This window comes from Solanum verrucosum, unplaced genomic scaffold (assembly GCF_900185275.1).
Source record: "Solanum verrucosum unplaced genomic scaffold, falcon-dt-bn FXZP01000255.1, whole genome shotgun sequence".
Lineage (NCBI taxonomy): Eukaryota > Viridiplantae > Streptophyta > Magnoliopsida > Solanales > Solanaceae > Solanum > Solanum verrucosum.
Genome location: NW_026020006.1, coordinates 1115834 through 1129608, shown reverse-complemented (window position 1 = coordinate 1129608; position 13775 = coordinate 1115834). Strand labels below are relative to the sequence as shown.

The 13775-nt window shown below is 30.8% G+C and overlaps 2 protein-coding genes across 2 annotated transcripts in view; one reads left to right on the top strand and one right to left on the bottom strand.

The window, feature by feature from the left end:
• The window catches only part of LOC125819524 (cysteine desulfurase 1, chloroplastic), a 276125-nt gene that overhangs the window by 190905 nt on the left and 71445 nt on the right, over positions 1–13775 (bottom strand). The window lies entirely within an intron of this gene.
• LOC125819521 (protein EIN4-like) lies at positions 7129–11449 on the top strand. Its single transcript, XM_049498960.1, has 2 exons — positions 7129–9513; positions 10562–11449. Exons 1-2 carry the CDS (start codon positions 7765–7767, stop codon positions 11102–11104), a joined length of 2292 nt encoding a protein of 763 aa, XP_049354917.1. The 5' UTR covers positions 7129–7764; the 3' UTR covers positions 11105–11449.

Below are 13775 nucleotides of genomic sequence, written 5' to 3'. Positions count from 1 at the left end.
AAATCGTCTTCGTCATAACGATCATTATTTTGTTCAACTTACACAATAATGTTAGTGGATTGAGGATATTAAAAGAAGATCAACAATTTTTAATTATGCAATCACTTCCAAGAGGTTCAACTCCATCAAAAGGTGCAAATCCATGCACAAATATTCCTGGTGGCAAAAAAAGGGAAGATGCATGTTAGCTCAAAATATGAAAACTTCAATTTCTGAAAAATTAATAATACCCAAAATCAAGAATCAAATCATTCTTGAATTTAATATATATTTCTTTTGGGATTTAATTTATAGGATGTATAATTCTTTGTAAATTCTCCACAGTTTAGGTGATTACAAGATTGTAGATGCTCAACGTACTTTAGTTCTTGTACCATTGATGGTTCTTTTATTTATTTATTAAAAATTATGTACCGATAGTATAAAGAATTTTTATATTATCAGTGTAATTTAATATGTTATATCAATTTTATTAGTTACAACTACCATCTTTCTATTCTTTTAGACATTAAATTGAAGAACATCAACATGACATTGATTTTTGAATGTGAATTGAAATATTTGCTTTATTTTTCCACATGATATTGGTCAATGAAGCTTCCATGCACTTACCACATGACAAAATCACATTGCCAAAAATAAAAAAATAAAAAATTAGCGTTCGTCACAAAAACAACATATAATTCTATTTAACGATGAATTATAAAAATTTTGTTAGTTCTACCTCCGCTATGTACTAGTTTTCTACCCTAATTTCCGATCAATTGTATCATGTCTAGGAATTAATAATACAATGATTGTAATATAAACACATTGTCACTCAATGTTTCAGAGTAGTTTCCAAAAAGTTAAACGTATGTATAAATGGCAAATAACATATGTAGCACCTCAGTTTGACTAACTAGAATAATATTTTTTGGTCAAAAAAAGCTTATTACAAGTTTTTAATTAAGTTGTACAACATTCCAAATGTTGTAATAAATTTCTTGACAAGTTATACTATCAATTGCACCATTTCGTAGAAACATGTAATTAACATACTCATTATGTCGCTATCTAATTTTTTCGTGTGTATTATATACATGTTGTTTTTTAAAAAATTTGATTGCGTTTTTTAGTTGACATAATATTTAGTCGGTTCTTTCAAAATGATATGGTGATTAATACTCACTATGTTCGTCATGACTAATATTGTTTATTTTGGCGTTTTGAGGTCATGAATCTGAATTCACTAATTTGATCTTTTTTTCGTGTGTATAATTAATATACATGCTGATTTTGTTGTGGACTCTGTTTGGCCTGAAATTGGGTGGGTCCTTCAAAAATGACCTGGTGATCAATATTCACCATTTTTGTCATGACTATCATTATTTGGTTTGGCGTTTTGAAATAAATTTGATCTTTCTACTATGTGTATTAGTACATGTTATTTTTTCTAAATTTGATCGCGAACTTTGTTTAACCTAAATTTGACGGGTCCTTCGGAAATGGCATGGTGACCAATACTCACTTTATTCGTAATGACTTAACATCATTTATTTTATGTTTCGTGGTCATGAATTTGAGTTTTTTTTCGTGTGTATTAATACGTGTTAATTTTTTCTAAATAATCATGAATGATACTTTTCTAATAGGTCACACAATTCGGACCCGATACACCACTTCATTTAAAAACAAAATTAAACTTATAATTTATGGACAATACATTTTAAATAAAAAAAAAATTAAACCACATAGCAAATATCTATATAATTCTAACACAAATTTCATATCGAACCGTATACATATATACATAAAATTCTACATACGTTACTATAACAAAAGTAATATTTCAAATAAGATAGGAAGTATCAAATTGGATTTATTGCTATATATGTATATATATAATATAATGATGGACTGGTTTTATTTTATTTAGAATTTCCATCATGATCCAAAAAAAAAAGAAGGTGAACAATAAATATTAAAATAATTATACTAGTAATCTGGATATTGAAATACAGATAAACTCTCTGAAAATTGTTTCCAAAAATATTCATCATTATTATCAATATCCATAGAAATATTATTTGTACTTGAATTATTGTACTCAACTCCATCATGATCTTTAGGCCAACCACCACCACCACCACCATCACCGCCTATTCCACCACCCTTCTCGGGGCTTTTTCCGGTGAGTTCTTGAACGATCGATCGAAATTCATCAGCATTTTTTGCATTTACCATTATTGGACTTGAAATATATTTTACCTTCATTGGCTCTTTTTGTTTATAATTTTTTCTACTAGAATTTTTCCCTTTCTTGCCTTGTTCCATATGTACTATAGTCTATATGGTAAAGGGAATTTTGAAATATTTGGATACATATAATATAAGTGAGAAATGTGCAATTTTAAGTGAATCTTGAAATGTATTTATAGTACTAAAATTAATGAGTGGATGTGTACTTGTTGAAATGAAACTTCCTAGGAAAAATAGAAAAAATTAAGTGGAGGAATTTAAAAAAGATTTGAAAATGAAAAGGTATGTTTCCATGAAAGGAGGAATTATGGAAAATATGAAATTTGTTTGTGTCAACAACACATGAGTGACACGTACACATAATTTTTAATAAGCGTTATTAATATTTAAAATATAATTAACATATAAATAAATTATCTTAATAATAAGTGAAGTCTCGCGACATCATTTGAAGTAAGAGTAGATTAGTATTTTCCTTGTTGTCTTTTGATTTATGAATAAGTTATACTGAGATTATATTGTGAAAATTATAAAATGAGAACTAAATAGTAATGGTTTTTATTTGTAAGATTTCTCTTTATTGGATTGAAAATATATGTGATGTATGTTATAAAACATTTGTTTGATTTTACATGAGATAAATGTAACTTTTTTATTTCATTGTTAGGCAGAGTTAATAAATATTTAATTGAAGTAAAACTTTCTTAATTAGCCTAACTATGGGAGAAAAATTAATTAAAAGATAAAAAGCAAAAGGTGGCTTCTCGAAGTAGATATTAATCAAATAATTCCAAAAAATAAAATAAAAAATTAATCAAATAATGTGAAGCCGCCTTAGCTATTTTTGATTATTTTTTTTCTATTCTTTTACTCCAATGTTGCTTTCAGATATTAATTAAAAGCCACTTTAATTAAGTCTATTTATTTAGTTAATCAACCATATCAACAATTACTTGTATGATTTAGTAGAGAAATAATCTAGCTAACTAGGTTTTGTTGGCTTTAGTTAGTTGTTATTATTCCTTCTTTACCCTTTTATTTGTTAAATAGTACTTTTCAAATAGATTTTTCATATTAAAACTTTAGTTTTAAAATAAATAATACTGACTTTTGAGAAGCGAAACGTAACAAATATTTTGGAGGGAGTATATCATGGGAGTTTTTGGTATAGTTAGACATTTTTCTAACCGTTTCACCTATAGCAATATTTTGTTATATAGCCGTATTAGTTAAGTTTATTTTTAGAATCGATCCGAATAAATGACATCGTTATAAAAAAATAATTAATTGTGCTAATTTAATTTGACTCCTAATAGAACCATTAATTACTTTAACTCTTAAGTCATTTTTTCATGTTTTACTCATTATTAGTCGTTGTCCTAATATATAAATATAGTATAACGATAGCTTGAAGAATGGTCAATTTGAATATTATTCTTCAAATAACTTATAATTATATTATATTAAATTTTAAAAAATGACAAATAATTTGAGATAATTTATTTTTAACAATTATAATAGATAATTTACGATGAAAGAGTATTCTAATAAAGTCATTTGAAAAGTAAAGCAGCCATAATATTTTACATTTGACATGGAAAGTTCAGAGTTTTGACTAATTACTATCAAATCGTTGTATAATTAGGGATTAGACCTCGTGGGGCTTTTGAATATCATGCAATCATTCTACTAATAGTTAGATATATAACAAAACGATAAGACGAGGTGTTTTGAGCATTTTTATTTTGAACAAAACGATAAAACGATGGAAGATTTTGGACCTATATATTCTTTTGCCTAGCTTCACTTTGTCAGGTGGTGCTTGTAGGGAAGAATTCAATGATTAGACGTGAATTTTTTTTTTGTCCACAATGAACTTAATTATAAGATTGTTAGTGAAGATTCATATAGTTGAAATTAGGATATAATTGACGTTGTAAGATGCTACTCCCTTTATTTTATATTAATTTGATTTTTGAGGTGTTACACACCCTTTAAGAAAAGTAGATTAAGACATAAATTAAACACAATTTTCCATTTTTACCCTTATTAATTATTGTCAAATTTATGATTAAAATAACTAAATATTAATTAATCACTAAGGGGCCGTTTGGTTACTGGTTAGAGTTATGCAGGTATTAGTTATGTAGGTATTAGTTATGCAGGTATTAGTTATGTAGGTATTAGTTATGCAGGTATTAGTTATGTAGGTATTAGTTATGCAGATATTGGTTATGTAAGTATTCGTTATGCAGGTATTAATTATACAAATATTAGTTATGTAGGTATTATTTATGTAGGATTTCGTTACGTAGAAATTATAATACATATATTATTACTTATTGATTGTTTAATTTATTGTAAATTAATATACATTTTTTAAATAAAAAATAGAAAATTATAAAGCTTGTATCCAAGATAAAATGCAACAGGCCCTTGAGGGGGTGTTTGTGGGGGGGGGGGGGGGGGGGGCTGGGGAAGCAGAAATCTATAGGTTGATGCGCACAAATACTAAAATGCAACAGTTCGGGTGGGGAGCAAACAGTTTTCTGGGTTTGTTTGTGGGGCGGGGTGGAGGGGGTTGGGGAGGCAATCACGAAACTAAAAAAAATTGAGCTAGGGGCGTCTCTTTTTTTTTAAAAAAAAATGACTCCTGAATCTTGTGAATTAATATTAATATACATTATTATTTACAAATAAATAATTAAGTAAACAACTTAAGGGTAAATATGTAATTTTATTATTTTAATCCATGTATAACTAATACCCTCATAACTTATTCCACCTTCTACCCCGCATAAAATTATACATAGATTTCCTCATAAGTTATGTGAGTATTAGCTATGTAGAATTACAAAAATGCAACCAAACGCCACATAAATCAATACATGAATAACTTTTATACAACATTTGGAGACACACCAACCAAACATTATATAAAATTTATACATGAATAATTTTGATTCTATTTACAAACCAAACATGGTATAAAATTAATACATGAATAACCAAATTATTCATGTATTAACCTTTCCCTTATCCAGTAACCAAACGGCCCCTAATTCTATTACTAACTAATGAAGGGTAAAACTGGAAGAACACTCTAAAAGTAATCTTGAAAACTGAACAATTAAGTTAATTTGAAAAATGACTCAAAAATTAAATTAATATGGAATGGAGGGAGTAGTAAACTTTTAAAGAATATCCATATTTTGCTCATTCATTTTTTTGTTTTCTCTCTAGATAATAATATTGATGGTTGAAAATTGCCATTATTTATCTCATTGCTTAGGTCAAGTTGTGGAAATTAAAGTTCATACTAGATGCAATGTATTTGCCTTAGTTCTACATAATCATGTTCATCAATTAACACAAATCGTGTTGAAAAAAAATGATGTATATGATAAAAATTCAAGTTTTATATATTGACGAAATATTTTAAAAAGTATTCTACAATCAAAAAATATAATAACAAGTATTTTTCCACAATAAATACTTTTGATAAGGGTGGTAACTAATCTACTATCTATAGTTTAATGAAAAAAAAATTAATTTCACTCTTAAACTATCTGAAATTTTTTATTTATCTTTTCAATATTTAGGTAAAAAGGACATTACATCACGTTTCCTTCAAAATTATTCACGTATTACATCTGAACTTTTGGCTTTTATTAAAGTTTGCAATTTTCAAATAATAAAGGTTGACGTCTTTTTTTATTTTTTATTTTCTATTTTTTTGTTAATAAAAAGAGAAAAGGGTGAAATAAAACAAAAATAGTAGCTAAGAAAAAGATGGAAACAGCTGTTTATTTCCAAAATTAGTAGTTTTTTCCAACTAACAAAGTAATCCAACTGTTTTATTTTATGTATTTTAATTTAAATAAATATGCCATTTACTAATATAAAGAATTAATTTACACAAATATCTTTTTTAGAGTCATTATTTAACCTAAAATTATTAATGATATATCAAATTAAGAGTAGTTTTGAATTGATTTAATTCTACAACTGATATCAGTGTCAATATTTTAAAAAAATGGAATGAAAGATTGAAGATTGGTTTATACATGGTTACATGGCATACGAAGTTTATAATATGTTCGATCAAGCTTTTGGAAAATTAAATATACTTTTTTTAAAACAAAAAAAAAGTTATTTTAAAGATGTTTAATCCAACGTTTAAGCAAAAGTAAGTAATTTTGCATTGTCAAAAGCTTTTTTTTTTTTTCTAGAAGTACTTTTGAAATTCTGACCAAACACAAATTACTGTTCTAATGCTAATAAAAATATTTTCAAATAATTAATCAAACACGAATATTACTCTTCGAAAGTACTTGTTCAAAAAACACTTCGAACAAAAAAAAATCAAATTAAATAAATTTTGAAAACATCGCCAAACAGGCTTAAGGTTCAAAAGGAACACTCGTATATGAAATCTCTTCTAAATTGAATTAGACGAATTTCAAAAAGGATATAAATAAGCATGTTAAAAAGATAAATAAATTGTTTATGTTCAATTCACACCCTTTGTTAAAAATAAAACAATGAATTAAAAAAATCTTATACTAGCACAATTTGATTCAAAAAAAATATTTAAAATATTGTCTCTTTGTATTGAGTCATCAAACAATTGGATATATACAAGTTGAACTTTAATGAAAAAAAAACATTAAAGCCCCATAGCAAAGAAAATTGAAACCTTTTTTGAATACAGCAAAGCAGTTTACTTGAGCCCTTTGTTTATTCAAAGAACACTGTTTTTTGTTTTTTTTTTTTTTTAATGGAAAATGGAACAATGTCTAGGTTCTCTTCATATTTGTGGGTCCCAAAATAAAAAAAGCAAAAATCTTTTGTATTTTTTTTTTGCCCATTTTTTAATTTACTCCATCTTCCTTTCTTGGTTCACTTTTCTTGATAATTTGTACAAAGATTTTGAATATTTTATATAAAAGGTGGGGTTTTTATATATAGCATTGAAGTTCACTTGAAATTGATTTTCTTCAAAGATTATTGTTATTTATCATCTTTTAGATTTTGGGGTTCTCTATTTTGGGGTAAAGATTAGAGCTTTATGCTCTTTTATTAGTTTTCCATATTTTTTTTACTTAAGAATTTCTTGTTTTTGGAGTGTGAAAAAGGGGAAAAAAGAATAAGTGAGGAAGAAGATAATCTTGGAATTTTTCTTCCAAGATTACTTTTTTATGGATTTGGGGTTCTACCCTTTTGTTCAAAGATTAGAGCTTTAAGCTAATTTTTAAGAATTTGTTGTTCTTGGAGTGCAAAAGAAGAAGAAAAAATTGAGGTGGAGGAATATTTTTTTTGAAAATTTTGGTGCTTTGGTGAAATGGGTAGGTTGGATCTTGAGGCATATGAGTATGTTAGATCTAAAAATGTGAAAGATCATTTTTTGTTGTGTTCTGTTTGGCAATGAGATGTTACTGGTTATTTGCCTTTCATGTTGATTGAGTTGAAATATTGAAAAAACTCAAAATTGGGACTTTGCCAGGTTATAGATATATAATTATGTTAAGGTGGTTGTTTGTGGGATTCTTAATTTCTTTGTTCATCATATCTGTTATAGCTACTGATAATGAGTTTTCCAATTGTAACTGTGATGAAGAGGGTGTCTTTTGGAGTATACATACCATTCTTGATTGGCAAAAAGTGAGTGATTTCTTGATTGCAATTGCTTATTTTTCGATTCCACTTGAGTTGCTTTACTTTATAAGTTGCTCTGATGTTCCATTCAAATGGGTTCTTGTTCAATTCATTGCATTCATAGTTCTATGTGGATTGACTCATTTGCTCAATGGATTGACTTATAGTACTCATCCTTCATTCCAATTGATAATGTCCTTAACTGTTGCGAAAATCCTAACCGCCCTTGTTTCTTGCGCAACTGCAATCACCCTTTTGACTTTGTTCCCTATGCTACTTAAAGTTAAGGTTAGAGAACTATTTTTGACTCAAAATGTGTTGGAGCTTGATCAAGAGGTTGGTATGATGAAGAAACAGAAAGAAGTGTATACTCATGTCCGAATGCTGACACGTGAAATTAGAAAGTCGCTTGATAAACATACTATATTGTATACTACTTTAGTTGAGCTTTCAAAGACATTGAATCTGCAGAATTGTGCTGTTTGGATGCCAAATGAGAATAGGTCATTGATGAACTTGACACACGGGTTAAGCCCCGGTGCTGCTGTAGAATACCATCGTTCACTTCCGATTGATGATCCGGATGTGTTAGAGATAACAAAGAACAAAGGAGTGAGGATTTTGAGGCAAGATTCGGTTCTTGCAGCTGCAAGCAGTGGAGGGCCTGGTGAGCCATGTACTGTTGCAGCGATTCGGATGCCGTTGCTTTGTGCTTCGGATTTCAAAGGTGGGACTCCTGAGTTGGTTGACACTCGTTATGCTATTTTAGTTTTGGTTATTCCGAGTGCAAACGATGATTGGAGCCATAATGAGATGGAGATAGTGGAAGTAGTTGCTGATCAGGTGGCTGTGGCCCTATCCCATGCGACAGTTCTTGAAGAGTCACAATTAATGAGGGAGAAACTAGAAGCGAGGAACGGTTTGCTGCAACAGGCTAAGGAGAATGCCGTGAGGGCAAGCCAGGCAAGGAATTCGTTTCAGAAGGTAATGAACAATGGGATGAGACGGCCAATGCACTCGGTTTTGGGTTTGCTTTCCATACTTCAAGATGAGAACACAAGCTCTAACCAGAAGATTATTATCGACACAATGGTGAGAACGAGCACCGTTCTGTCAAATTTAATAAATGATGCAATGGATATACCCGACAAAGACGAAGGGAGATTCCCAGTAGAAATGATGCCGTTTCAGCTGCATTCACTGATCAGAGAGGCCTCTTGTCTTGTTAAGTGCCTGTGTGTTTATAAGGGCTTTGGCTTTTCCACGGATGTTCCCAATTCTTTACCTAATCTGGTGATGGGGGATGAAAAGAGAACGTTTCAGGTTATACTTCATATGGTGGGACATCTATTGAATATCAGCTCCGGAAGGGGGTCGGTTGTATTCAAGGTTATTCTGGAGAGTGGAACCGAGGGCGGGAACGATAAGCTTCAGGGAGCAAGAAAACATAGCGTATTTGATGAATATGCTACCATAAAATTTGAGATTGAAGTTAGTCGTGGAGGTTCTCAAACAGATAGCTCAATCTCAACTTCTCACTTTGGCGGAAAGAAGTATAACAGCAAAGAGTTAAAGGAAGGCATGAGTTTCAGCATGTGCAAAAAGCTTGTTCAGGTGAGCATAACTACTGTTCTGTGTTTTAAATTAAGTCTTTTTTAGCTTAAAGTACTTTAGGTGATTAGAGCTACGGAACCTTATAAGATTTTTGCTCATGAATTCATGGTTGTGTTAGTCATTTGGATTTACGTTGGCATATAAACTCGTTGAATTCAACCACGCGTAAGGGTTAAGGGGTTAAACTGACTTACATAAATATTTGTTACTGGTTCATATCACATCATAATATAATCTGGATTGTTTAATAGATGTAGATATCGACTAGCTATATGAAGGAACTCTAATTAACGGATGTGCATGAAGGGAAGATGAGGCCGATCCAAGATTCTTGACCAATGTCAAATTCTTGCCCCTGTTATCTTGTGGAAGAAACATACATTTTCAAAATGGCTATTACTAGGACGAAAATCTCGTAGAACAAAAGTTCAGCCTGAGAGCATCTTTGATTTTGAAGGATGGAATCTGTGTTCGAGTTGTGATTGAAATTGACACTCAAGAAAAATTCTAAACCTATGAAGAGTCCAAGAACCCAAAATATGTTGACTCTCTTGGTTATTTCTTTGTGAATAGTATCCACAGTTAGATACCTATGTCTAATCCTATTCCGATAAGAGCGTAAGCAAGTGCTGTTACAGGCACTATGTATTCCAATTTTAAAACTACATTCAAGTGTCATTGTCGGAAGAATCACCAAAATAGAGACGTAGCAGTTCCAAATAAACAGGGACGTTTTGGTACCCCAAGGAATTAGTCGAGGTGCTTGGACTTATCATTCTTTATTGCTTTCCCTTCAAGCCTTTGCATCTTGAGTTTTCATGTCTGTGTTGTCCTTTACCTTAGCAAGATCTACAAAATTAAGAATTTAGGCTTTATATTTGTTTTGCTTTTTATAACCGAACTCTCATAGGAAGTCGATGGTTTTGTTAGTTTTTGTAGCACCTATCCAGTCCATGAACTCAAAAGTTCATTTTCCCCTAGATGCAGCTTATCATCTTTTTGAAATGGTGAGTCGATTTACAGTACGCTTAATCTGTTTAATTTGCAGATGATGCAGGGAAATGTATGGATGCCCTCAAATACCGATGGCCATGCACAAAGGATGACTCTTATTCTCCGATTTCTTAAACAGTCATCGTTCAGAAAACATATGTTTGAACTTGTAAATCCTTTGGATCAAGCGATTTCAAGCTCAACGTTCAAAGGCCTTCAAGTTCTACTTGCTGATGACGACGACGTTAACAGAATGGTAACCAAAAAACTGCTTGAAAAACTAGGCTGCCAAGTAATTGCTGTTTCCTCTGGTTTTCAGTGCCTAAGTGCAATGGGACATTCAACAACGTCCATCCAAGTTGTCGTTTTGGATCTTCACATGCCGGAAATGGACGGATTTGAAGTGACATCAAGGGTTCGGAAATTCCACAGTCATAGTTGGCCGTTGATCATAGCTTTATCTTCTACTTCAGAGGAACAAGTATGGGATAGATGTCTACAGGTCGGAATCAACGGTCTCATACGAAAGCCTGTTCTCCTGCAAGGAATGGCTGAAGAACTTCAAAGAGTCTTACAAAGAGCTGGTGAAGGCTTTTGAGGATACTAACAGAGAAAAACGAACATGGCGTTGTCAAAACTGTCACGAGCCTGCAGTCCGACCACTTTCACTCAGTGGCAAAGCCAGGATTTCCAATAAGGTGAGTCGAAAAAAATGCAAGAATGTCACACCACAGATTCAAACTTGTTACCTAAAGCCATTTTAAAAGCTTCTCTTGTATTGAAGGAATCCCAAAATACAAATACACAGGAAAGAAATGTTTTTACCCTATTTGCACAGTATAATTTTTCGACGAAGGATATTCAGTTGAATTCCCGTCGTCACATGTAGCTCCACCACTGCTTTGGTAGATGAATCAACTTCTTGCTAACCTTATAGTTTGTAGAGTTTATATTGTACGCCTATATATATCATTTTGTCGTTCAATACTGTACTTCTCTACTTTTTGGGTATACGTCTTGGATACCGCGATTTTCCTTATTTGTCCTAAAATTCTTCTGTCTAACCGTAGATATTGTTTATTTTTCCTAGCCAGTATACATAAGTTATACACTTACTATACATGAATTATACATCCGCCAGCTATTTTTTGGTTAAGCGGTTAGGTGGATGGCTATTTAGGTTGATTCTTTCAAAAAAAAATCTTTTTGTTCCTACTAGTAGAATTCATATTCTTGTTTCAAATCTATTAGTTTTATTAGTTTAGAAAGATTTTGTTTTTACTTATTCCATGAAGGTTAACTCATGATGTTTGGGTATTGAGAAGAGAATAAAGAAGAAGAAAAAAAGGGTCTGGTTGGGTTAAATGTCTATAGTTAAAAATCACCGACATGATAAAGATTTAAATTCGAATCGGTTCCTGGTTCTAGTTAGAAACCATTGTGTTCACCAACAAAGAGGCAAAGTAGTAGTATCTTTCTTTCCATTATAAATGACACACTTTACCTACTCTTTCTCTATGTCCAGAGCGAAGAGAGGGCAAAAAAAGCATCACCAAAGTAGCATAAATATGCTTTTGTTGCTATGTAATAATAAAATAAAATAGATTTTTACACCACTGATCATTTATATCGATTGAGCTAAAGCTATTAAGTTTGATTGAACTCCGGTAGATTGTATATAACTAATTAATATTTTATGGAGTCACAGAGTGGGCCTATAATCTTTAGAAAACTTCAATTTTGTTGTTTGAAAATGGAACCATAAACGTACCTTTTGAAGAATGAGAAGAAAATCATCTCCAATATTTTTTTGTTTCCACTCAAATTTGGATTATTATTTTCTATAGATTTTTACTTTTTTTTTTTAGTTTTACACCCGATATCCTTACCTACTTTTGGAGGTCAATCAATCAGAATTCGCATTAACAAAATCTCAGTTTGGTGATAAAATATTTTTTATCCAAAATAACTTTATTTGTAGGACTCGAACTAATTATAAGAATACTGAAAATAAATATTCACTTATTATTCGATCACAAATTTTGAGGTGACATGTACCATTTCATTAACCATTATCAGAGTAATTTAATATGTGATAGTAACTTGTTTTAAAATTATTTTCACTCAATTTAATATTTATTATAGAGATTTATCTGTAATAACTTTGTACTTATTGTGCCAAGTATTTTTTTTTTCATGCACTATCAACATATATACTTCAATGTGACTTGTAAAATAATGGAACAATATATAGAAAGTTTTGAATTTGAAGCTTGAGAATAACTTTAAAATCTAAAATAGTGCCATGGCACATTTCATAGCTACAAATTAATATAAGTAAAAGATACCACTTGCATAAAATCTTGTGTGCATAAAGCTACAAAAAGAGTGTTAGTGAGACCATCCAATTGGGTATTTTCATTATTATAAGTAAATTAAGACGATAAATTGACATCACTCGCATGTATATCACTAATTACTACGATGTTGGTGGTGGCTTTGGAGGACGAACCTTACCCACCCACCCACAACTAGTGGATAGTAGGGTAAAGCTTAATCCTTATTACAAGATAAATTATGACGATAAGTTGACATCACTTGTGCAAAATCTCATGAACGTTGTCACAGATCAACATGATGTTGGTGGTGGCGGGGTTGGGGGGATGAATCTCGTTTGCTTCCAATGGATCGGGGGATAATGCTTAGGAGGTGGTGGAGGGTTTAGACCCGCTCTCTTGTCGTGATTCGGTGGCCGCTCAACACTTTCCATTGCAAAACACACAACCTTATGGTCCATGACAACAATATTAGGTAGTAAAATGAACATAATAACAAGAAAATAAATAACTATGATCTTCATTAGTAGCAAAATCTTGGTCTTAGATTAACAGTCAGAGTCACCAAAACTCAATATCCAAATTAAATCTTATATCTACTTGAGAAAATAAGTATAAATAACAAAAAAATCTTACTCTACTGAATCAAATACTAAATCAAAAGACTGATTCTCTCATTCGAAACAGATAACAAGAGACAAAGTTACTTGATTTAATTTTTGTGAAATAGTAGTGATTAGTGAATAAGTGAAGCAAAATATATATAGGGCAATGGAGGTTCAATTTCCACAATGGGAAATTTCTAGGAAAAATTCAAAATGACATTAATGATATATACTTGTCTTGTTGACATAATGATGCATAAAGTTTGATTTTTTTTTAATCTTATATAGAAAAAAGTGTTCCAATGTGTTTGAAAATTAAATAAAGGAC

What these genes read in the sequence shown, in the direction of transcription:
- LOC125819521 (XM_049498960.1), top strand. Translation starts at nt 7,765, where the DNA reads ATGTTAAGGTGGTTGTTTGTGGGATTCTTAATTTCTTTGTTCATCATA. An exon ending in TGTGCAAAAAGCTTGTTCAG is followed by an intron (nt 9,514 to 10,561) that starts GTGAGCATAACT and finishes TTTAATTTGCAG; the next exon opens with ATGATGCAGGGAAATGTATG.